The sequence below is a fragment of the Lycium barbarum genome, chromosome 2 (assembly GCF_019175385.1).
Source record: "Lycium barbarum isolate Lr01 chromosome 2, ASM1917538v2, whole genome shotgun sequence".
In the NCBI taxonomy this organism is placed as follows: Eukaryota; Viridiplantae; Streptophyta; class Magnoliopsida; order Solanales; family Solanaceae; genus Lycium; species Lycium barbarum.
In genome coordinates, this window is record NC_083338.1 from 85,584,432 (window position 1) to 85,609,736 (window position 25,305).

General features: G+C 41.0%; 1 protein-coding gene across 1 annotated transcript; it reads right to left on the reverse strand.

The window, feature by feature from the left end:
• Positions 1-1,171: 1,171 nt before the first annotated feature.
• Positions 1,172-15,094, reverse strand: LOC132626600 (probable glycosyltransferase At3g07620). The gene is made up of 3 exons (XM_060341519.1): positions 14,746-15,094; positions 3,223-3,790; positions 1,172-1,823 (listed from the first exon to the last, which is right to left on the reverse strand). The coding sequence occupies exons 1-3, from the start codon at positions 15,017-15,019 to the stop codon at positions 1,289-1,291; spliced, it is 1,377 nt and encodes a 458-aa protein (XP_060197502.1). The 5' UTR covers positions 15,020-15,094; the 3' UTR covers positions 1,172-1,288.
• Positions 15,095-25,305: the final 10,211 nt, after the last annotated feature.

Genomic DNA, 25,305 nt, shown 5'->3' on the forward strand with positions numbered 1-25,305 from the left:
ACACATAGTCAACCGAATGTATAAGTTGCAAGAAAACAAACTTAAGCTTAAAATTAAAGGATATTACTGTATTGCAAGGGGTGATTGACAACTATGAAAGGAAGCTGGCGTTGGAAAATCGGGGCAGGAGAAGCAATCAAATCACTCAAATTCTCTCTTGCAAACAAGTGAGGCAATGAATCTTCTTTGTTCCACTCAACTTGGCTTACAAATTCAGTAATTCTCTTTTTGAATATAAGTGGGGAATATATTCTTCCACCAACTTAACTTACATAAAAGACTACAGTTTTTCTTCTCATCTCATATCATATGGCTATAGTACCTAGGTATTTATAGGAATTTTTTAGCATGCACCTAGACTAACACATGCATCTAATTTAATTCTAGACTTTTCCTATTCCCTAGTTCATGAATAAAGCAATGCATGTATCTAAGACTAATACATTAACCTTCCTAATTCATGAACTAAGATAATTCATGTATCACGAAAATCAAAAAGTCTTTTTCTTCTTTCAAGACAAGGTTCACATTTCAACATTCCCCCTTGAAACTTGTGGTTGGAATTCACAAAGTAAGGAGTTTGAATCGATCACAACCTTGACTTGCAAAGCTAGCTCAAGACCATATTTGTTATGTGATCTCATCATTCTTCAAAAGATCCTAATCTTCTCGGAAGATGTTTTCTTCTTGAGATTGAGGTTGTCATTTCTACTAATTGTGCTTCAGAAGGCACATCATCAGTTTCATCATAACTTTTCTCTTCACTACTGCTCTCCCCTTTTGGAGATTTCTCAGTAGCATGAGCAGTTCTTTTTCATCATTTTCTCAATTATCGTATTTATTGTGAAAATCTTTTTAGATTATACAACGATAGATAATATTTTAGAAGCGTCCATCTCTTCAGGATTCACTTCATTAAATTTCTTCAAATCTTGAGTTGTCACGACACCATGTTCTCTCATGTTTAAAATCATAAACATCTTCATCTCGGGTTTCATAAAAAGAAACCTTCTTTGACATCTCTTCATCAATCCGAGAGTGGATTTTCATATCCATCTTTCTCATGGCAGCAATATCATTCGCTACCTCTCTACTCGAGATTCTTCATCGTGCGGCTACTTCAAATGCAACTGCTTCGTCAAGGTTGACACCTTTGTTGGGCTCTTTGCCCTCGAAAACATCCTTCAAAAGTTGTTCACTTTTGAAATTTTGGTAATTCCACAGGTATAGCTACATCCAAATGTGTAGTCCCCCTTCAAAAGTATTACAGCTTACATTACCTTCCTATTTACACTAAATTACAACCTGTTAAAATATCTACTGTTTGATCTAACATTTCCTGTTTACACCAAAAATAGTAAATAGCTAAACAATTCATCTTCATTTTCTGCTTGCTGCTCTGCTTATCTTCAAAACATCTCTGATTTCTCTCCTTCCAAACTGTCCACCATATGCTTGCTGGGACAATCTTCCATCTCTCTTCCTTCTTTGCTGCATTACCATCTCTGTTCCAACACTTCATTACTTCTTTTATACTTCCTGATTTCACCCAGTTGATTTTTTTTATCTTGAGAAAGAACTGCCACAATTGGTCTGTCACTTTGCAATGCAAAAAAAAAAGATGGTTGACTGTCTCTGCTTGTTCCCCACATAAGTAACATCTAGAGCATAGGTGAAATCCTCTTTTGTTCAGGTTCTCATGAGTCAGCACCGCTTCTTTTGCCAAAAGCCAGGAAAAACAGTTTACCTTGTAAGGTATTTTGTTTTTCCATATCATCCTCCAAGGCCATCCTGCCTCCTGATTTGTTGTTGAACACAAGTCTCTGTATCCAGATTTAACAGTAAAATTCCCTTTACTATCAGCTTTCCATTGCAAAGTATCCCTCTCACATTTAGAAGATGAAAGTTGCGAAAATGAGGATGTTGCGATGGATGTGTTGGCATACTAGAAGAGATAGGATTAGGAATGAAGATATTCGGGACAAGGTGGGAGTGGCCTCGGTGGAGGACAAAATGCGAGAAGCGAGGTTGAGATGGTTTAGACATGTAAAGAGGAGAGGCACAGATGCCCCAGTGTGGAGGTGTGAGAAGTTAGCTATGGACGATTTCAGGAGAGGTAGAGGTAGGTTGAAGAAGTATTGGGAAGAGGTGATTAGACACGACACGACGCAATCCAGCTTACCCATGACATGACCTTAGATAGGAGGTTATGGAGGACACAGATCAAAGGTTAGTAGGTAGTTGAGCGTGTCCCGGTTATCCTTTCATACTAGTAGTCGTAGTATTGCTCTTATAGTTTCTTGTCCTTTAGTTTCTGCTACTATCTGTTGTTTCTTGTACTTCGATTATCTTATTTATCCGTGGTACCTAGTGCTCCTTTTTTCGGACTACTTTATCATGGCTTATTCGCTTTCATTATTTCCTTTTTCATACTGCTTTAAATTGCTTGTCCTTATGCCAAGGGTCTACGGTAAACAACCTCTCTACCTCCCAAGGTAGGGGTAAGGTCTGCATACACTCTACCCTCCCCAGAACCCACTTTGTGGGATTGCACTGGGTATGTTGTTGTTCTTGTATGTTGGATAACCTCACTGGCTCAGCAAACTACCCAAGACCAAGTAAAATATGGGGATAGTTTTTATAATTGATGGCACGAATATCCATTTAGGCCCTGGTGGGATGTCCACATCTAACAATTTTCTTTAATATGTAACAGGAATATTTGTACTACTATGGGGACCCAAGGGGTTGCCGATCCTCCATAAAAGCCAAAAGACCAAAAGGAGTAACTGAAAAGACTAAACAATATAGACCATATTTAACCATGAAAATGGAATTAAGAGTAAAGGTTAAAACTATAAAAACATCTAGTTGGCAAATGGATTTGATTACTTTGAAGTTCTGTGAACAGCTTCCTTACAAGACAAGTCAATCTGCAGGTTTCACATGCAGGTATACAATCTATTAAGGTTTAATACGCACGAGCCCAGAAAGAATGGCATATGATGAATGCCAATAAAAAGCTTTCCCAAAAATGGGCATATGATGAATGCCAGCAAAAGTTTTCCAAGATTATATGACAAGATAAGCAAAACTATCTTGTATGATTCCATGTAGTTATCAACAAACAGGTCATAATTTTGATATTAACCTCAGGTAAGTAATTCCATATCTGAAACACATGCATGAAACACGTTAATACCTAGAAAGGACTCAGCTGACCTCTTATAAGGTGCAAGATTTAGGTCATCACCTAGCCTTGGCCAAATCTGCGGCAAGGATGCATCTTTATGTGGAATATATGCTGATACGAAATAACTTGAAGAACAGACGACTTGGATGGCGTTGATCTTAACATCAATTGCTTTCTCCATGGCAAAACGACCAATAGAATGACAGGCAACATAGAAATGGTCAGCCCCATTGGTTCGGTTCCAGTAAGGATACTCATGACTAATATTGAAGATGTAGCTTTTTATGAAGTCTTTAATACCATCAATCCCCACTCGTGGATCATGTCGCAACCGTGCAATTGAGAAAGGTAGAAAGAAGAGATCAGCATTGGAAGGATCCTTTGTAATAAAATGGCTCATCACAAGAACTTTCTTGAAGTAACTTTCAGTTGCATAGTTTCCACCTGGCTCAAAATCAACAGCCAAGAGTACATTGGAAAAGGGATCGCCCTTTTGGTGAGGATAAACATATATCTTCAAGCTCCTATTCATTTCTTTGTAGTTGTCCATAAAGTCATCTCTGTCATGGAATACCTCGTTGTCATTCACATAGTTTCCTGAAAATAAAAGCTAAGCATTTCTAGATCCAGAAAATAAGTGACAAAGCTCAGACAAAACAGTAATCAGGGCTGACAAACCCTGTCAAAATGCCAATAAGGACAGTATATTATCGAGCTGAAGGTAGTTACATATGCAGTAGATGATATAGCATTCATAGAATATAGTTATTCAGATAATAGACTTTCTAAATATCATACTTAAGAAAAAAATGGGTTATCAATATGGCAAAGAGTTACAGCTTAGAGAAGGCCAAAATGACATGGTTGGAATCCACAAATATTTTTTATTTTTTGAAACAGGTAACATTTTGTATTATAGACCAGTACTGGGGAAGTACTGAAAACCCCTTTATAAGAGAGAAAGGGAAAAAAAATAAAAAAATTTAACCAAGAGTCACTGAAGCATAGCTGCAATCCTAAACTGAATCAAGAACATCTAGGATTGTCTCTATATCTTCAGGGTATGCATTTGTACACAAAAAACAAAGTAGCAGAACACAGTTGAGTTTTATCTGTACTACTTCTATTCCCATAACATCTGGCATTCCTTTCTTTCCAGATTGTCCACCATACACATGCTGGGATGATCCTCGAATTTCTTCTGCTGTGTGCCCCCAATCCCAGCCTCCTCCTAGCTAAAAAGAGTCTCAACAATCTTGCAAGGCATTATCCAAGAGATGCCCCTGAGATTGAGAAAAATCTTCAACTGGCCTGTGACCTTGCAATGTAGAAATAAGTGTCTAACAGTTTCAGCTTCAGTCCCACATAAACAGCAGTTTGATGCTAAAGTGATGCCTCTCTTCATCAGGTTCTCATGTGTCAACACAGCCTCCGTAGCTAGCAACCAAGTAAAGCAAGCAACCTTGTGTGGTATCTTTACTTTCCAGATATGTTTCCAACGCCAAATAAAGGTTTGTGACTCTATTGTATTCATAACCTTGTACCTAGATTTCACCATATACTGCCCTTTGGAATGTCCAGTCCACCACAAACAGTCCTCTCCATCTTGCACCTCTGGAAAAGTTTCCAGAAGGCTAAAAAGTTCAGTCAACCTGGGAATTTCCCAGTCATTCATCATTCTCCTGAAAATTAGCTCCCAACCTTAAGGTGGCCACATCTCAGCCATTGTCTTATTCTCATGTTGAGCCAGAATAAACAGATCAGGAAAGGAGTCCTGCAGGCTCCTACTGCCCAACCACTTGTCTATCCAAAGAGTGTTTTGTTACCATTCTGAACTCTAATGACAGAGTGCCTCTTTAAGAAAGGCCAGATGGACCTCCATAAGGTCACACCATATGGATTATTTGCCTCCTTGGTGACAGCAATCTAGTTTCCCATACTTTATCTTGATCAACTTTACCCAAAGAGATTGAGGCTCCTTAGAATACCTCTATAGCCACTTCAACTTTAATGCCTTACTATGATTCTTCAGATTTTTAATACCAAGACCACCCTGTTCTTTGCTAGTAATCAGTTCTTTCCACTTGGCTAAGTGGAAATTTCTTGTCACTGTTCCCTAGCCGGAACAAAGATCTTCTAATCTTATCCCGTCTTTGAACCACTCCAGAAGGGATAGGGAACAGAGATAACATGTAAGTTGGTAGACCATCAAGCACTGCATTAATCAAAGTAAGCCTGCCTCCCAGAGACAAATACTGAGATCTGGATAACTTCTTTTCACATGATCATTTGCTTTCTCAGCAATTTCTAAGAAGAAACTCCCAATTCACATAATCATTTGCTTTCTCACTGTCCAGTTTGCACAAAATGCCAGGCTTGTTTTATGACATTCTTGAATCCACTGCTTCATTAGCAATTAACACGGCATCCATTATCTGTCTCTCTCTAATGAAGGTCATCTGTAGAGAATCCACTAGTTTATCCATCACCTTTTTCAACCTTTCAGTCAAAACCTTTGATAAAAGCTTGTAGAAACTTCCTATCAGACTTATAGGTCTGAAATCTTTCAGCTCCTTTTCCCCTACCTTTTCGAGAATCAAGGCAATATAAGTAGCATTGAAGCTTTTCTCAAACATTTCCTGATCATAAAAATTGTGAAAAGCCCCCATTATATCTTTGCTTTAAAACATCCCAACACTTGATATAAAACCCCATGGTGTACCCATCAGGACCAGGTGCTTTATCAATAGCACACTGCTTCAGGCAGCTATATACTTCCTGCTCCTCAAATCTGTTTTGAAGGGAATCCCTCTATGCTGCTGAAATTGAGGGGTAATTAATCAAGTCTCCATTAGGCCTCTCCAGGTCTCTGTCTTTGTGTAGAGTTGTTTATAAAAAGAAATGATTTCCTCCTTGGCTCTTTCTGCTTCCGCTATGCGATTCCCTTGTACAACCGGATGATCAATATTGTTGTTTCTCTTATGAGCATTAGCGGTGTTATGGAAAAATCCTGTGTTGTTGTCACTGTCTTTCAACCACAAAGTCATGGATCTTTGTCTTCATGCAGTCTCTTCATTTTTAAGTAGCTCTTCATACTCCATAAGTGTAGAGGCCCTCTTGATTGCCTCCTTCTCTTTCAGAGCTCTTCTATCAAGCACAGAGTCCAAATTTGCCATTTGATTAAGCAAATTGACCCTTTTGATCTTCAAATTCCCCTGTTCACTTCTGCTCCATTCCTTAAGTTTACATTTTAGAGCTTTAAGTTTGCAAGCTAAAAGGTAATCAGGATTCCCAAACAGAGGAGTTCCACCAAGAGCTGATTCTGTACAAAACCTTCAGTATTCAGCCTTTAATTCTCAAGTTTGAAATATGATTTACTATGTTCCCAAGAACCACACAATAGGGAAGTTGGTACATGATCAGAGGTCAGTCTTTGGATTTTGGTTTGCTTCATGTAACTGAATTGATCATTCCATTCAGCTGAGCACAAAATCCTATCCATTCTGGATGATGTATTGTTAGTATCCCCTCTGAACCAGGTGAAAGTTCCTCCTTCTAACTTCAAATCTAGAAGTTCCATGTCATCAATAAAATCTGAGAATTCTACCATAGCTGAGGATCTCCTCAGACAGTTCCTCTTCTCAGAGGCAAACCTGCAAACATTAAAATCACCACATACAGTCCTCTGACTGCTCCCAGTTCCTCCCAAACATTCCTCCTTTCCTTCTTGTAGTTTGCAGCATAGACTCCTGATATGTGGCAGTTAAAATTCTGTAACAGAGCCTCAAATTTACAGGTTAAAGTGTATGCACCTATTTGAAGTACTTCCCCTTCCATACTCTGCCACTAAGTTACTCAGACTCTTCGAACGTGTTGCCGCACCTGTGACATTTTAGGAGAGTCTGAGTAACATAGCTCTGCAATCCCAAAGCATAAGAATCCCTCCTCTGGTACCACTAGCTTCTAAGCATGCATATTCACCCACCTTCCACCCCAAATTTGTTTAATAAGATCCTGAAAATTCCCCTCTAATTTTGATTCCTGGAAACATATAATATCAGCTTTTCATTGATCTAGAAAGCTTTTAATCAACCTTCTTTTCCCCAAATCATTCAATCCCCTAACATTCCATGACTCAAGTTTGAGTCTCATGACTCAACCTGTGGGTGTCCTTTCCCCTTGTTTCTGTTCCCACTACTTTTGAATTTCACATCAAAAGTAATTAAATTCTTCAGTTCCTGCATGCCTTTGGGCCTGGTTTTCTTGATTGCCGAGGTTGGTTCCATTTTCCTTGCTTGTCGGCACGCATCTATCTGCATAAGAAGCTTAGTTGCTTCTTTTTCATGACCTTTGAAATCAATGCCAAAAATCTTGCTAAGTTTGATAAGATGTTGTTGGACCCAAACTGTCGCCTCCCTTGCTTTATCAATAGAAGAGTCGTCTTGTTCTGTGAGAATAGGTATGGCCTCATTTATATTCCATAAATCGCAATTAGACCCAGAGACAAGAGTTGCCAGTTGTTGTAGAGAACCCACCTCCTCCATTTGATTTTCCTTGCAATTTACCCCCTCCATCGTTGTCAATTGCAGAGTTGATACGTCTTCCCTTTCTTAAACATCTGAGAGAATCAAGTTGTTTGCATGCAGATTTTCCATTGAATCAGTAGCCGAGAGAGAACTGTGAGATCAGTAGCCGAGAGAGAACTGTGAGAGTCTTTGGAATCCACAATTGCATTACACTACAATCTATTTTGCTGTTCAAAGATAAACTGGGTCGAAGATAGTGGTTTAGCCATGTTAGCATGACTTATAAATAAAAGGCCAACCAGTGGAAAACTGGAACAAGATTAGACTGGTACATCAACCTAGACGCTGTGATTAATCAACATAATATGACCGGTTACAACAACGAAATATTACATTGTTATCTTGTTTACATATCCATTCCTGAATATCACTACAACAGTAGGTAAGTTCTTGAAAGGTCTCCTTTTCACAATCCCTAGGAAAACTGAAAACAACTAATGCGACCCTGAAGGTGATAGTAGCTTGCAAAACATGTCTCCCAGATAGAATGACTTAAGTATAACAATTTAAACATGTTGAAGTAAGAATAAGATTGCATTTCAGGTGTGATAAAGTAGAAAATATAAACCTAGACAGTAACTCTAGCAAACTGGGAATTGCTGTGAAGACATGTCACTACAAAAAATTCTGGGTGCCAAAGGTTTTATTTATTTACATATACATAGCAACAACCTTAATTGTGGTATGAGGTCTTCAAATAATCAAAATTAGGATTCCTTAGACATCTAAGTGAGAGTATAGTAGTGATGCTAAAATGTCTATGAATAGTTGCTTAAAGAGAACCCTAAATTGTGCTGACCGGTGTGATGAATAATCCCATTGTGGCTTTTTTTTTTTTTTTTGATGAAGTAAGTTGTTGTATTAAAAAGGCATCAAGAAGATGCGTGAATGATTACAAATCATATGGTTATAACTCCAAATACTGCAAAAAAAAAACTAGTATGAGCTGGGAGTTAAGAACCAGAAGCAAAAACTCAAGGCTGTTAAGCCACTGAGAGTGAGCTGATAAAATCTAAAAGGGAAATGACATCATTTACGGGGGAAAGATTGCTCCAACTAAAAAGATTCATCAAACACTTGGGCCTAAGAGAGCAGTTAGGAGCTGAGATCCCATCAAAACCTCTTTTGTTCCTTTCTGTCCATATACACCAAAAAATACATGCTGGAATCATCTGCCAGATCTTCTTGATGGACTTGTCCACTTTCCACAAACTCCAACTTTCAACTGCTTGCTTTAGACTGAAGGGGGTTGTCCAACTAATTCCAGAAATAGCCAAAAACATAGTCCAAAGATCAGCTGCCACAGGGCAATGCAGTAACAAATGGTTTACAGTCTCTAGGCTGTTGTGACACATAAAACACCTGCTCACCACTGTAATGTCTCTCTTCATGAGATTGTTCTGGGTTAAAATAGCATTGTAAAGAGCTGTCCAGGTGAAACATTTAACTTTGGGGGGGAGCTTTGTCTTCCAAACCAGCTTCCAAGGCCATGAAGTTGTCACTCCCTCTGCTGCATTCAACTGGTTGTAGCTTGCTTTTACTGTGAAGATGCCTTTCTCTGAATTCCCCCACCTTAAGCTGTCTGGAAGTTGAGGATTCATTGAGTAGTTTGCCAGTAACCTATAAAGATCAATTAGTTCCTCCAACTCCCAGTCTTGCAAGTTTCTTCTAAGGTGAATATCCCAAATGTTGCCATCTCTATTGTCAGCGATAGATGAGTCAGGTTCTACAGCTAAAAGGAATATTCTGTGGTGAGAGTTTCTGAGGGGTTGATTGGCCACCCACTTGTCTTTCCAGAACTTGACTTTAGAACCATTTCCAACCTTAAAGGATACTTCCCTGAAGAAGTCATACTGAAGATTGTTGATATGCTTCCAAGGGCCAACACCATGAGGGGCTGTATTCTTTTTGGTGCGCCAATCATCTAGCCTGCCATATTTTGCATTCACCACTTCCTTCCATAAGAGTGCCTCTTTGGCCATATCTCCACCACCATTTCAAAAGAAGGCTTTTGTTGTGCTTGCTGAGATCTATGACTCCCAGACCTCCTTGTTCCTTTGGCATTATGACCTTATCCCATTTGACAAGATGGAATTTATGATCTTCACTGTTTCCTTCCCATAGAAATGCCCTTCTTAGGCCATCCAACTGCTCCTTTACCTCACAAGGCATTGGAATGAGGGACATCATGTAAGTAGGTATGCTGTCCAATACACTATTGATTAAAGTCAGCCTTCCTCCCATAGATAGATATTGCATATTCCAATTTACCAGCCTTTTCTCCACCTTCTCCACCACTCCATTCCAAACCTCAGTTGCTTTGTAATTTGCACCCAACGGAAGGCCCAGATAAGTCGACGGGAAGGAGCCTATGTCACACCCCAGGATCCCTGCCAAGATATTCAAGTTTGGAACTTCATTGACAGGATAGATCTTGCTCTTCATCATGTTAATGTGAAGTCCAGAAATAGCTTCAAATAGCATGAGAGTAAGATTAAGATATAGAACTTGAAGTGTCTCTGCCCCACAAAAGATCAGGGTATCATCAGCATATAAAAGGTGGGAAATTGAGATAGAATTGTTTGGCCTGCTTTCCACCTTGAAGCCCTCAATCCAGTGATTTTCTTTGGCTTTGTCTAGCATCTTGCTCAGACCCTCCATGGCTAGAATGAATAAGAAAGGAGAAAGAGGATCCCTTTGTCTTATTCCTTTTTGAGGAGAGAAAAAACCCACTGGCCCCCTGTTCACCAGAATGGAGTATTTTACAGTTGAAAGACTGTATTTGATCCATTTAATCCATCTATCTCCAAAACCCATTTGCTTCAGCATGTCTAACAGATAGGACCAGCTCACTTTGTCAAAGGCTTTCTCCACATCTAGTTTGCATAAAATCCAAGGTGTTCCTGCTTTCAATCTGCCATCTAGCATTTCATTTGCAATCAAAGAGGCATCAGTGATGTGTCTGTTCTTAAGGAAGGCATTTTGCTCCCCTGACACCAGCTTCCAGATCACTGCTTTGAGCCTCTCAGCTAAAACTTTGGCCAAGATCTTATAAACACTCCCTATGAGACTTATAGGTCTGAAGTCCCTAAGGTGTAAGGCTCCCTTTCTTTTTCGGATAAGAGCTATAAATGAAGCATTGTTGGATTTGACCATGTGGCAATGCTGATGAAAATGGTTGAGAGCTCCCATGATATCATCCTTGATGAAATCCCAAGCACTCTGATAAAAGGCCATTGTGTACCCATCGGGCCCTGGGCTCTTGTCTTGTCTGGAGCACAAGAGTTGATGGTTGCTCTTACCTCTTCTTCTGCAAAGCTTCTTTCTAGCCAAATCTTTTCTACCTGAGTGATACTGCTGAGATTTTCAAAGCTGACTTTGGGTCTCCACTGCTCATCCTCCTTATACAAAGCTTGGTAAAATCTTAAAATTTCAGCTTTGATTTCTCCCTTGTCTTCACAGATCTCCCCATTAATCATAAGCTTGTCAATTTGATTGTTCCTCCTGTGAGAATTGGCTACTCTTTGGAAGAATTTGGTATTCCTATCTCCTTCTTTAAGCCACAAACATCTAGACTTCTGCCTCCAAGATACCTCTTCAATCTTTGCTATTTCTTCCAGTTTTAGCTTTAGGTGAGCTGATCTCTCCTTCTCCCCATGTGACATAAGTCTACCTTCAGTAGCTTGTTCAATGATAGTTAATTCCTCCAGCATACTTTCCCTTTGAGTTTCTAGTTTTCCAAAGGTCTCTCTGTTCCAGTTAGTGATATCTTTCTTCAAAATTCTAAGCTTCTGAGATAGGACAAAGTCTGGACTACCTGCGATGTTGTAGTTTTGCCAGCAGCCTTTGATCATTTCAGAGAAACCTTCTGTTTGAAGCCACATATTTTCAAACTTGAAGTAAGAGCAATTAGTAGCCCAATCACCACTTTCCAGAAGCAGAGGTCTGTGATCTGAGACAACTCTTGGCATAGCTAGCTGTTTTATAGCGTTGAAAGTATCATTCCACTCCGGAGAGATTAGAAACCTATCTATTCTGGACGCTTGCAAAGAATTCTCACCCCTGAACCATGTGAAATTTGCTCCTTGTAAAGGCAAATCAATAATGTCCAGATCAAGAATGAATTCATTAAAGTTGATCATTGCACTGGATCTTCCATGGCAGTTGTATTTTTCACTTTCATATCTGCACACATTAAAATCTCCTCCAACTACCCATTGTTCATTCCATAAGCCCCTTACTGCTGCCAATTCATGTCATAGTAGTTCTCTTTCTGGATTGCTGTGAGGCCCATAAACACCTGTAAATCCCCATCTGAAATCCTCCTGTGTACTCTCCATCAGACAAGAAACGGTGTAGCTGCCCCTATGAATATCTCTGACTGTCCACTGTCTCTTATCCCAAAGGATTAAGATGCCCCCACTTCTTCCATTTGATTTTAAATTAGCCCATTCAATCCATCTGTTAACCCGTAATTGATTAATCCAGCTTGCTGACCATTCCTCAACTTTAGTTTCCTGCAAGCAAACTATGTCTCCATTTGTTGATAAGTGACTTGATTGTTGTTCTTTTCTCTGCCTCATTGAGACCCCGCACATTCCAACTCAGAATTTTTATTTTCATGTAGAGGAAGCTTTGTAGTACCTGCCTCTATCACCTGTTATCTTCCCATCTGAGTTCATCTCCCATTTAAGCCTTCCCAATTCCAATGTTTTCTTCTTCTTCCCCTTTCTCAGTGCCGAGGGTGATGATTGTTGTTGCTTTTCAATCTGCTCTTGTCTTTTTTGTTCCATCCTTAAGACCATTCAAAGAATTTCGTGCTCAAACCCTGCCGCATGAATCCCAAAAGCCTTGCACGCTTTAAACATGACGGTCTTGGCCCACCTCGACGTATCGATTACATTCGGAGTGCTTATGTGCGTCGATCCAATATGGTTCTCATCGTGCCATGGAAGAGAGAGAGCATCGCAAGAGGAGAGATCAAGTTCCGAGCAACTTACTGATTCGAACTCATTCAAAGCAAGGGCTCTTGGAATTAAAGGTCTTGCTGTCTCTGCTTCATCATCTGCTTCTGATTCTGAATCGCATGCAAAAACCACAGGCAACTGCTCCCTTGTTCTGGTTTCTGCAGCTTCTATTTCGACTGAAAGAGGGTCGAAATAATTAATGTGAGAATATGGGCTACTTTTATTCTGATAAGGATCAAAACCAGGCCCAGCAACCTTCCAGATCTTTTTATAATTATTTCTCTTCTTTTGCTTCTTATTCTTTGGGCCTTGGAAATAATGAGTATAATTGTGGCCCAGAATGTTGCTGGCCCCATTAGCCCATACTTTTTCCTTCCCCTTATACTGTGGCACGTGACCTCTATTTTTCTCTGTCAAACCCAGGGATTTTGAATTAAAGTTGCTCAGATAACTGAGCTTCTTCTTATTGTCCAAAGGATAAACATGCGATACCTTTCTAGGGTTTGGAGTAGCAGCCTCCATCTTCTCCATCTCTCTCTGTCTGTCAGGGATGATTCGAGTAATCTGGTCTTCCACAATCACCACCAGATATCTCAAACCACCAACATACAAGTCTATCTCCTTTGGGATTTCTTCCATAGTGATTTTAACACAGATGCGCGCCCAGAAAAAATGAGATCTTGCCTTCGTGTCTGCATCTGCACCTATGAAACCTCCGCACTTCTCTCCGATACATCGGAAAGATTCCATGTTCCAACCATTTAGCGGTACCCCAAAAGCCTTGACCCATTTGTGCCCAATCTCTGATTTTGCTGGATAATACTCAGATTCTATTGACCACCACTCAAGATTTAGAAGAGAGAGGGGCTGTTTTTATTTGCTATCAATTGAAGAAAGTCATTGCACTTATCTGATATAATAAAGAAAAAGAACAAGAAAAAATGAGAAAACAACCTAGTTCAGATGACATAAGGAACCTCAAGAGTCAAGAGAATACAATGGCCCAGTTTTTCCTGTTTCACACGATTTCGCTACCTTTCCTAAAATAAAGTAATTACTTAAGATTCAGATGAGTATATTCATACTCAAATTTTGAGGTGAAAAAGGAAAGTAAAGATAGAAGTGAAATCTTGCATAAGATTTGGAGTATTATTTTATTTTCCTTTTTCTTTTTTTTTAGGTTATGGCAGGCAACCGTCCGACAATGTCTCCCTTCCCCCTACTGTACTGTTCTGAGAATATCCTTGAATGTATGCTTACAGAACATTGTCATCTCCTACAATTGGATATCATTTCTCTCAAACCTTTTTTCTCTAATTTCATTTCCTGCTAATTGATTTTCCTTACTTTCTTTAGCTACTTATAAGCACTTGATGCTCTAAAGGAGATCCAAATCACTAAATGAATCAATAATCTACTGAAATAGCTGCCTAATGCATCAAGAACTTGGAAACCAAATAGTTGGAACATACGAGGTTCTGAATGCTAAATAGGTAAGTCCTTTAAGCATCACCATGTGGCATCAAACCAGAGAATTAGAGCATGAACCTTTAGCACAAAACTCAATCTTGAAAAAGTCCCTGGTACCCCAAACCTCTAAGAATTAGATTAGTGTAGCCAAATCAGCAATTCTTTCCACTTATAAATGAGAAGTGACACAGAACAAACCCTCTACTATATATGGACTTCCCAAATCCTCTCTATGTGCCTCAGTTTTTGTCCCTCTATCTTTTGCAGGTTCACATTTGGTCAATTAGAATTTGAATTGAGGATATAAAATCAATTATTTTAACGATTTTTCTTATTCCTAATTACCATATAATATGTTTCAATTTCTTTTACGTTTTCTACTCTTTTCCGGAAGCAAAAATGAATGCAAAAATCTGAACTATAAAAAAGTAGCTTAGACCCAGAGAGTAGGGTTAGCCACTGACCAAGATTTTGAGAGAAAACTTTACAAAGTGAAAGATTGTAAATTAATTTTCTTTTTTGCTCATACCATTGAACTCCATATGCCTCTGACTCTGAATATTACTCTGAGTATTAACACTTTGTTGTATAGAGCCAAGAAATGAAATGTTCAGCTGTTTATGTGAAGTGGAGTTGAAAGATGAAAGGGGTGTTGAATAGCCAGTGGAATGAGTGAATGTGAGATGATGTGTTTGGATGAAGAAATTGGAAGTGAAGGAAATGTAAAAGAGAATGAGGAGAGAGGTAACAAGAGCTAAGGCTGTGGGTATGAAAATGAAGGCTTGCGCTGAGTTTGAGTACATTGAAATTTGAAGCTGCTGCTTCTACTCCAGTGAGAGACTGCACATTCCAATATTTATACACCGGGCCATCTCCGACGTTGTACCATTTTTTACGCTAAATTCTATTTTGATATAATATTTGGTGTTTTAGAGCTCCAATCTTACACTATTCGTTAACACCATTACTATTTATCATATTTTTTATTATAATATAACACTTTTAATTTAACATATTATAAATTTTAATTTTTTCATTTAAGTCCCTAATATACCTAATTATATTTTATGTAATATCTTTATAATATTAATTTTTCATCTTAATTTTGAAGTGTAATTTTTATAAATTAATTTTCATATATAATATTTTTATATAAAATTGTAAGTTAATTTTATTATAAGTTATAATTGTATAAAAAAATATAACCATCACAGCAATATCTGAGATCACCGACAACTAACAATGTAGCAAGGCTTCTTCACATCGGCGAGCAATGTGGTTTTCCAGGAATGCTAGGTAGTCTAGATTGCATGCACCGGACAATATGCAGGTCGTAGTGGATCCCAACAATTATTATTGAAGTTGTAGTTGATTGTGACCTTTGGATATGGCATGCATATTTTGGTATGCCCGGCACCAATAATGACATTAATGTTTTAGAATCATCACATCTATTTTTCAATCTTGCTAAAGGCATTGCTTCTCCCGCCCATTATGTTATTCAAGGAAACGAATATGATGTGGGTTATTATTTAGCTGACAGTATATATTCAAAATGATCTACAATTGTGCAAACTATTCATGAGCCACAATCTTAAAAGAAGAAATATTTCGCGACGAAACAAGAATCATGTCGAAAAGATATTGAACGTGCATTCGGAGTTTTGCAATCTCGTTTTGCAATTATTGCAGGGCCGTCACGTTTTTGGAGAAAAGAAGTGTTACATGATATATTAACTACATGTATTATACTGCACAACATGATAATCGAGGATGAGAGTGATCTTAATGCACCAATTCAAGATGCTTGGGAAGGTCCAACTCCAACAGTAGAAATGGTAGTAGATGAAAATTACCGATTTGAACAAGTTTAGCTGGACACAAAAAAACTAAGAACAAAGATGCTCATTTTGCACTTCGAAATGCATTAATAGAGCATTTATGAGAACAACATACTAATCGTGGAAGTTGAATATTTATGTAGAAATTAAAATAACTTTTACCATAATGTAATATTTATTTAATTATATTTTGTCAATATTTCACTTTAATTTGAATTATCCATTAATATGTATAACATATAATATTTGCTTACAATTTATATTATTTAAAAATTTATGGTATAAAATAATTTTATATTAAATGGTTATATAACAAAAGAATATGAATTACATGGATGAATATGTAAAAAAGAAAAAAAGAAAGGATTTGTTTTATGAAATAAAAAAATAGAATTTAAATAAAAGAAAATAATATAATATAGAAGAGAGAGAAGAATATAAAAGGAATATTCTTTTTGGTGTAAAAAATAGTGTAATGGGTTGAAGTTAATTTTCACCATTTTAACGATTACACCGTTTTGGTGTAAAAAATGGTGTACAAGGTTGGACATGCCCTTAGGTGGATTAGCATTAATGTTGATAGTTGAGGTACTAGCATTTAGGGATTTCGTACAACACTTTACAGAATGCACTATTTGCTCCGACTATCAACTGAAAATGATGTATACGGTAAAAATCGGACATATGCTCGACCGGTGAGACCAGAGATCGAGGGAAGAGAGAAACAAGCACGAGCATGAAGACTTTCTTTTGAATCGGAGAAGTGCTTGATTCGAAGAAAGCGAAGAAAATCGTTTGGTCCGGTTTCTCCATAGCCGAGTTGATCGTGGCCGTTGGTCCGGTTGGTCGTGGCCGTTGGCCTGGTTGTTTGTGGTCGTTGGTCCGGATGATCCGTTACACAATTGCCACGCGTCAAGACCGTTCTGCCACATTGTACTGCTTGTCGTACGGGTGTCAGACCGTACGACCCAACCTTATCCTTTTAGGGTTTTTCTTTATTCAAAAGGGTTTTATGTTGTATGAGGCCCATAAGGCAAAACTATAAATAGGGGCATTACCCTACTTTCAAGGGTTGACTTCTTCAATTCTAGAACATTGTAATAGCAAAATATATAAAATCTCCCTCTCATTCTCTGATTTTGGTCCGGATCTAGTGTGTTCTTCTTTAGCTTTATTCAATTAAACAATATTTATATATTATTAAATACATATATTTAGTGCAAATCATCGATTAGTATTCGCTTGCTCATAGCATATCCATATCCATTTTCTTCCAACTAAATCGATTAAAGATTTTCCACGTATCCTATACCTCATTCACAAATTCAATTGATTACCTAAATTCGGGGTAAACAGTTTGGCGCCCACCGTGGGGCTAGGATAATAGTGGTCTTTGATCTTGGTTTCTATCTTACCCGTCAGAATCGAAAATATCTTTTATTCGTCTCTGTGAAAACGGACCAAATGGCTAACAGTGGACAATCTGGTCACGTCAACAACAACGAGATTGTGGCCGAAAAATGAAGACAGTGGGCCACGAGGATTACCAGCAAATCTCGCTGACCCGAACCTCGTTAATTCGAGGGAGGGCCTCAACCGGCAAAATACCGTGAATCAGGAGAATGCGGCCCCGCCGGCCACCGATCCTTTAAATACTCACAATTCAATTACTTTGTCCCTGACACAAGGCCAGAAAGTACCGGATACCCCGGATGATAATATTGGCTTACGTTTAATTTTTGAAATGTTGCAGGAACAGAGAGCAGCGATTGCCGAACAAGGAATCACAATAGCTTAGTTGCAAAACAAAAGTGATAAAACGACCCCGGAGAGGGCGAAAGGTGTTGCTGAACCCAGAAGAGACGAGACGCGGATGGTTGAGAGCAATGGGTACGGAGCTGGTTCATCCACCGAAGTTCTGAGAATGCTCGAAGCATTGGCGAAGCGGGTAGACTCGACCGAAAAGAGGGTGGAAACATATAACTCTAGGGTGGACCAAATCTCGGGAGCTCCGCCTATTCTGAAAGGACCGGATTCGAAGAGGTATATTCAGAAGCCTTTTCCTCCGAGTGCAGCTCCGAAATTGATCCCTAAGAGGTGCAAGATGCCGGATATCCAGAAATATGACGGCACAACAGACCCTCAGGAACACGTGACTTCATACACCTGCGCTATAAAAGGCAATGATGTGGAAGAGGATGAAACTGAATCCGTGTTGCTGAAAAAGTTCGGGGAAACTCTGTCAAAGGGAGCATTGACTTGGTACGATCATCTGCCCGAGCATTCAATCACTTTTTCCGAAATGCTCACCGATGCGTTCATAAAAGCTCACGCCGGTGCCAAAAAGGTGCAGGCCCGTAAGGCAGATATTTTCCGTATAGCTAGAGGGATGACGAGTTATTGCGAGAATTTGTCAACCGATTCCAAAGGGAACGATCTCCCTCCGGTTCCGAAGGAATGGGCTGCACAAGCTTTCACCAAAGGGCTCAATCCTCGGAGCTCGACGGCAACTAAAGGAAAACTTGCTGGAATACGAGGCTGTGACCTGGGCTGATGCCCATAACCGATACGAGTCAAAGATTTGGGTAGACGATGACCAACTCGAGCTTCCCCCGGGGCCCGTAAATATGAACAAAATCTCGGAGAGATCGCGAAAGAATTACGAACCGGAGTCCAGACCATCGAGGGAAAGGTATCGGCCATACTCTCATTCGGAAAAGCCAAGCTTCAGGTCGGAAAAATCAAGGGTTGGCCCGAGTCATTTCTCCGGGCGGGGTGATAAATAGGCCGAGCGCCCATTGAACAGTCGAGGTCTTTCATTCAGGAGCGATGCCGGAAGCTCGGCCAGCAACAAAGACTTGCCGAGGATATCGGAGTACAACTTCAACGTCAACACTTCGGACCTCATCTCGGCTATTGGCCGTATTGCACATGTAAGATGGCCGAGACCACTAAGGTCAGACCCGGGCCAACGGGATCCGAGCGTGATGTGTGAATATCATGGAACCCATGGACACAGAACTGAGGATTATCGTCAGCTAAGAGAGGAGGTGACTCGATTACTGAAGAATGGCCATCTCCGAGAATTGTTAAGTGAATAAGCCAAAGGTCACTACAAGGAAAGAGAGTCTCATAAACGGGCCGAACCAGTAGAACCTCAACATATAATCAACATGATAATCGGGGGCACCGATACCCCACGAGGGCGGGTGACGAAACGGACGAAGGTTTCTATTGTGCGTGAGAAGCACATCCGGAATTACTTACCCGAGGGTTCCATCTCTTTCAGCAAGGAGGATGCAGAAGGCATCATTCAACCGCACAATGATACATTGGTAATCTCTATACTTATTTTTAAAACACAAGTTAAACGTATTTTGATTGACCCAGGTAGCTCGGCCAACATCATCCGGTGGAGAGTGGTCGAACAGCTAAGACTACTCGATCAGATCGTTCCGGTAGCCCGGGTGCTCAGCGGGTTCAACATGGCGAGCAAAACCACAAAGGGGGAGATCTCTTTGCCGGTTAATATTGATGGCACTATCCAGCAAACGGTGTTCTATGTAATCGAAGGAGATATGAAGTATAATGCATTGCTGGGTCGACCTTGGATACATAGCATGAGGGCCGTGTCGTCGATATTACATCAACTGCTAAAAATCCCGACCCCGGAGGGGATAAAAACTATCCGAGGTGAACAGCCCGCTGCAAGGGAGATGTTCGCGGTCGAGGAAGCGACACCTCAGCCAAAAAAATGGGATCAAAAGGAAGAAGATTCAACCAAGGGAAAGGACACCAAATAGCAACTAAAGCACACGGGGTTGGATCCGGGATATGAAGAGGATGATTTCGGTGTACCCAGATCATTCGTCATGTCGGATGACTCGGATGCAACCAAGTCAACAGTAGAGGAGTTGGAGCAAATCACCTTGTTAGATTATCTACCGGACAGAAAGGTATACCTGGGCATGGGGTTAACCTCGGAGCTCAGGAACAAGTTAATTAAATTTCTGCGAGCTAATGTCGATTGCTTCGCATGGTCCCATATAGATATGACAGGTATGCCACCGGAAGTAACAACTCACAAGCTCAGCTTAGACGGGAGGTTTCCCCCGGTGAAGCAGAAGAGAAGGCCCATGGCAGAGGCGAAACACGCCTTCGTAAAGGACAAGGTAACGAAGCTTTTAAAAATAGGCTCTATCCGAGAGGTAAAGTACCCGGATTGGCTAGCTAACGTAGTAGTGGTACCGAAAAAAGGTAATAAATTTTGAATGTGCATTGATTATAAGGATCTTAACAAAGCATGCCCGAAGGATTCATTTTCGTTGCCTCACATCGATAGAATGATCGATGCGACGGCCGGACATGAGATGTTAAGTTTTCTCGATGCTTACTCCGGGTATAACCAAATCCGGATGCACCCGGAGGATCAAGAGAAAACATCCTTTATTACCCGGTATGGGACTTACTGTTACAACGTCATGCCTTTTGGACTAAAAAATGCCTGTGCAACTTACCAACGCCTAGTTAATGGAATGTTCGAAGAACAAATAGGGAAAACAATAGAAGTTTATATTGACGACATGGTGGTCAAGTCCCTGGAAACATAAGACCATTTAAAGCATTTGCAGGAAACCTTCGATGTGCTCCGCAAGTACAACATGAAGCTTAACCCGAAAAAATGTGCCTTCGGTGTACGGTCCGGTAAATTTTTGGGTTTCATGGTGTCAAACCGGGGGATTGGAATCAACCCGATAAGATCAAATCCATCGAGGATATTGAGGTGGTAAATAACGTCAAAGGAGTGCAGAGGCTCACCGGAAGGATAGCGACGCTAAGTCGTTTCATATCAAGGTCCTCGGATAAGAGTCACGCTTTTTCTCCTTACTAAGAAAGAAGAATGAATTCGTTTGGACACCGAAGAGTCAAAGAGCTTTGTAAGAATTAAAAAGGTACTTGTCCAGCCCGCCGCTACTGCACACACCAAAAGTGGACGAGCAGCTTTTTCTCTACCTTGCCGTCTCCGAGGTAGCGGTAAGTGGTGTTTTGGTCCGAGAAGAATCAGGTACGCAATTCCCCATATACTATGTGAGTAGAAGGGGATGCGGAGACCCGTTATCCCCACTTGGAAAAGTTGGCATTGGCATTGGTAAGCGCTTCTAGGAAGCTCAAGCCTTACTTTCAATGCCATCCGATATGTGTAGTGACTACTTACCCCCTAAAGAACATCATGCATAAACCGGAATTATCGGGTAGACTAACTAAATAGGCCGTAGAGATTAGCGGATATGATATCGAATACAAGCCTCGGACGGCCATCAAGTCCCAGATCTTGGTCGATTTTGTGGCGGACTTCACCCCGGCTATGGTCCCCGAGGTTGAGAAAAAACTTCTGCTAACCTCGGGGAAAGCTTCGGGTATTTGGTCGCTACACACGGACGGAGCCTCGAACCTCAAAGGTTCCGGGCTAGGAATCGTCCTTAGAACCCCCGCCGGGGATGCCGTTCGACAATCCATTAGAACTGTTAAATTGACTAACAATGAAGCCGAGTATGAGGCTATGATTGCAGGTTTGGAATTATCCCGGAGTATGAGGGCCGAAATAATTGAGGCAAAGTGCGATTCTCTCTTGGTCGTCAACCAGGTGAATGGCATCTTCGAGGTCAAGAATGAACGGGTGCAAACGTATCTGGAAAAAATCCAAGTGATACTACACCGGTTTAAAGAATAGACCATGCAACATGTACCGTGGAGCAAAACAGTGAAGGCGATGCATTGGCCAATTTGGGATCTTCGGTCGAAGGGGAAGAAATCAATCCCGGGACTACGATGCACTTGATGAATTCAGCGATAGAAAACGGGCATGCCGAAATAAACACAATGGGTTTAACTTGGGATTGGCGCAACAAATACGTCGACTACTTGCGAGACAGAAAGCTCCCGAGTGACCCAAAAGAATCACGGTCACTAAGGACAAAAGCTGCGCGTTTCTGCTTGGTAGACGGCCAATTGTATCGACGGTCTTTCTTCGGACCCCTGGCCAAGTTTTTGGGTCCCGGAGAAATGGAGTATGTGATGAGAGAAGTGCACGAGGGAACCTGCAGCAATCACTCCGGTACTGAAGCCTTGGTCCGAAAAATTGTCAGAGCCGGTTACTACTGGAACCGGATGGAGGAAGATTCAAAGAATTTTATCCGAAAATGTGACGGATGTCAAAGACATGCCCCGATGATTCATCAGCCCGGGGAGTTGCTGCATTCGGTGGTGTCACTTTGGCTTTTCATGAAGTGGGGAATGGACATTGTTGGTCCATTGCCATGGGCACCAGGTAAAGCCCGTTTTATTTTGTTTATGACTGACTATTTCTCCAAATGGGTTGAAGCGCAGGCCTTCGAAAAAATAAGAGAGAAGGAAGTCATTGACTTCATACGGGACCACATAATTTATCGTTTCGGCATCTCGGCCGAGATAACTTGTGATAATGGTCCTCAGTTCGTGGGCGGCAAAGTCAATTATTTCCTCGAAAGGTTGAAGATCCATAAAATCATATCAACCCCATATCACCTATGTGCGAACGGACAGGCGGAATCCACGATTAAAACAGTAATTCAAAATCTGAGGAAAAGACTCGAAGCGTCAAAGCATCACTGGGAGGAAGTACTACCAGAGGTATTGTGGGCTTACAGAACCACGTCGAAATTAAGCACGGGGGAAACACCTTTTTCGTTGGTCTACGGGGCCGAAGCTCTCATTCCCGTAGAAGTTGGTGAACCGAGTCTCCGGTTCAGGTACACCACCGAGGAGTCAAACGAGGACGCCATGGCCATAAAACTCGATCTCACAGATGAACTTCGCGAAAATGCGTTGGTCCGTATTGCAGCCCAGAAGCAGAGAATGGAGAGGTACTACAATCGGAGGGCCAATTTTTGACATTTCCAAGTTGGGGACTTGATGCTTCGGAAAGTTACCTTGAACACCAAGAATACCAATGAGGGAAAACTGGGTCCGAACTGGGAAGGACCGTACAAGATAACCGAGGTAACGGACAAAGGATCGTATCAGCTGGAATCCATGGACGGGCAACGGTTGCATAATAACTGGAATGTGGCTCATTTGAAGAGATACTACTGCTAAGGTATGGACACCTCGTGTTTATTTATTAACCTTTTTTTTTGCAGAAAGTCAAGTTCCGGATAAATTTAGGATCTAGGTCTGAAAACACGTGTTGCACTCTTTTCCTTAGTACGGTTTTGTCCCAAAATGGGTTTTCCGACAAGGTTTTTAATGAGGCAACAAGTACAACGTGTTACTTGGCAAAGACAAAGAACAAACGCTCGAAAACTCGGGGCCACACCCTATGAGTGGGGACTTGATAGTGCTTACCTGATCTTGCAGCTCGGACAAGCACTAGGGGACTACTATACCCACATCGAGGTTTACCCCGGTTAATCGAAAACGGAGGATCTCAACAAACCAAAACCGAACCTTCTGTATCAGGTGCCGATGTAAGGACCAAACGATCAGAATGAATCGTGTCCACTTAGTATTTGCTACGGCAAAACCAAAACCGGACCTTTTGTATTAGGTTTCGATGTAAGGATCAAACGATCAGGATGAATCGTGTCCATTTAGTATTTGCTGCGTTAAAAGTAGAAGGAAACAGAAGAAATTATATCATGTACGTACAAATACTCGCAATACAAAGATTATCGAAAGTTCGGATTACTGTATCTCGGATGTCTTCTTGTTAAAACACCCTACCTCGGTGATTATCGTCGTATTTCAGCATTGCTTCATTCATATACCCTATTCTGGGCACTACGGTTGAAATTCGACAAAGGCAACAAGCTCACAATGAACCGAGCCAAAAACTTTAAACACCCTCGAATGGGGACTGCTACATCAAAATTTGCTAAGGCTGGGATTCAGGTGTCCGAACCTAATCTATGACAAGTGAATAGCCGAAAAATACCGGCCCTAAAAAATGCCTAACGTGATTCGGAGACGTCTGAATTCACAGCATAATAAATAAGTCCCACGGGCAAACCACTCGATCAAGTTCCCGGACAAAATGTACCGGACAAAGAGAAAAGCCAATATTCAGGCACAGTCCAAAATAATGACTCCGAGTCTCTGCTTGTCCTAAAAACGGACCGATAATTGGGGCAGAAGTCATAAGCATTTAAGCAAAAGAAATAAAGAAAATCAGGAAAAAACGCATGTTCCATTTATATAAGGTTTTTACACTTGAGACCCCCTACGAGGTCGAAAAACAAAAATCAAGCCAAAAAGGCAAAAAACAAAATAAAGGCTAACTACATGCCCTGGTCTATCCGGTATGGCTGGATCCGGAGTGTTCGGACAATGTCCGCTCGGAATTTTCGGAGTCAGTATCGACGACTCTCTTAGCTTTTTCTCTACCCTTTTAGCTTCGAGTATCAGGGCCGGAAGATCCGCAAAGCCATGCCCGGTTTTATCAAGGGTGACCCTCCGAGACTTCCACCGTTCATACTCCACCGCAATCGTAGTATGAGCCTCGACAACCTCTACACTCCTAAGGGCTTCTGCCAAATCGGCCTCAGCCTGCGCTAGCTTTGCCACCAGTTCATCCCGCTCTTCATCGAAGACCCTTTGGATTTGAATGGCTGACTCGAGCTCGGCCTTGAGAAGGTCATTAGCCTCGGCCGTCTCTTCGAGTTCGGTTTTCAGCTCATCACAAATCCGGGCCCTGTCCTCTGCATTTTGCTCAAACACCCTCATCCGCTCCTTGTACTTGGCACTCTCAGATTCAAGCAGCCGATGCCTTTCGGCCATGCTCACGGCATCGGACTTGATCGAGTCAAGCTCCCCCGGAGTTGAGAGATAGTGGCTTCGAGCTCACCAAGCCTTGAGGAAAAACGAGCGTTGTACTGGCTAAGGCCGACCTTGTCCGCTTCAAGAAGCCGGTTCTTCTCGACCATCTCGGCCAACTCATTCTTTAATCGAAGGTTTTTGGTCTTCGCCGCGTCGAGCTCGGGTTGAAGGTTGGAAAGAGTAACTGCTCGGTTCAATTCATCCTCCTTCACCTGCAAAAGGTGCTGGAACTTCTCTGTTTCTCGACCTTGGGCATCCAGCTGGCCCTTGAGATCGTCAACTTCTTGCTGAGCGCGGACGAAGGTCTCGTTAACAAGCACCACACTCTACAAAACAAACAAGTTAAAACTCGGATAAACGAGAAACTAAAATTCACAATGAATTATGCAAGGATG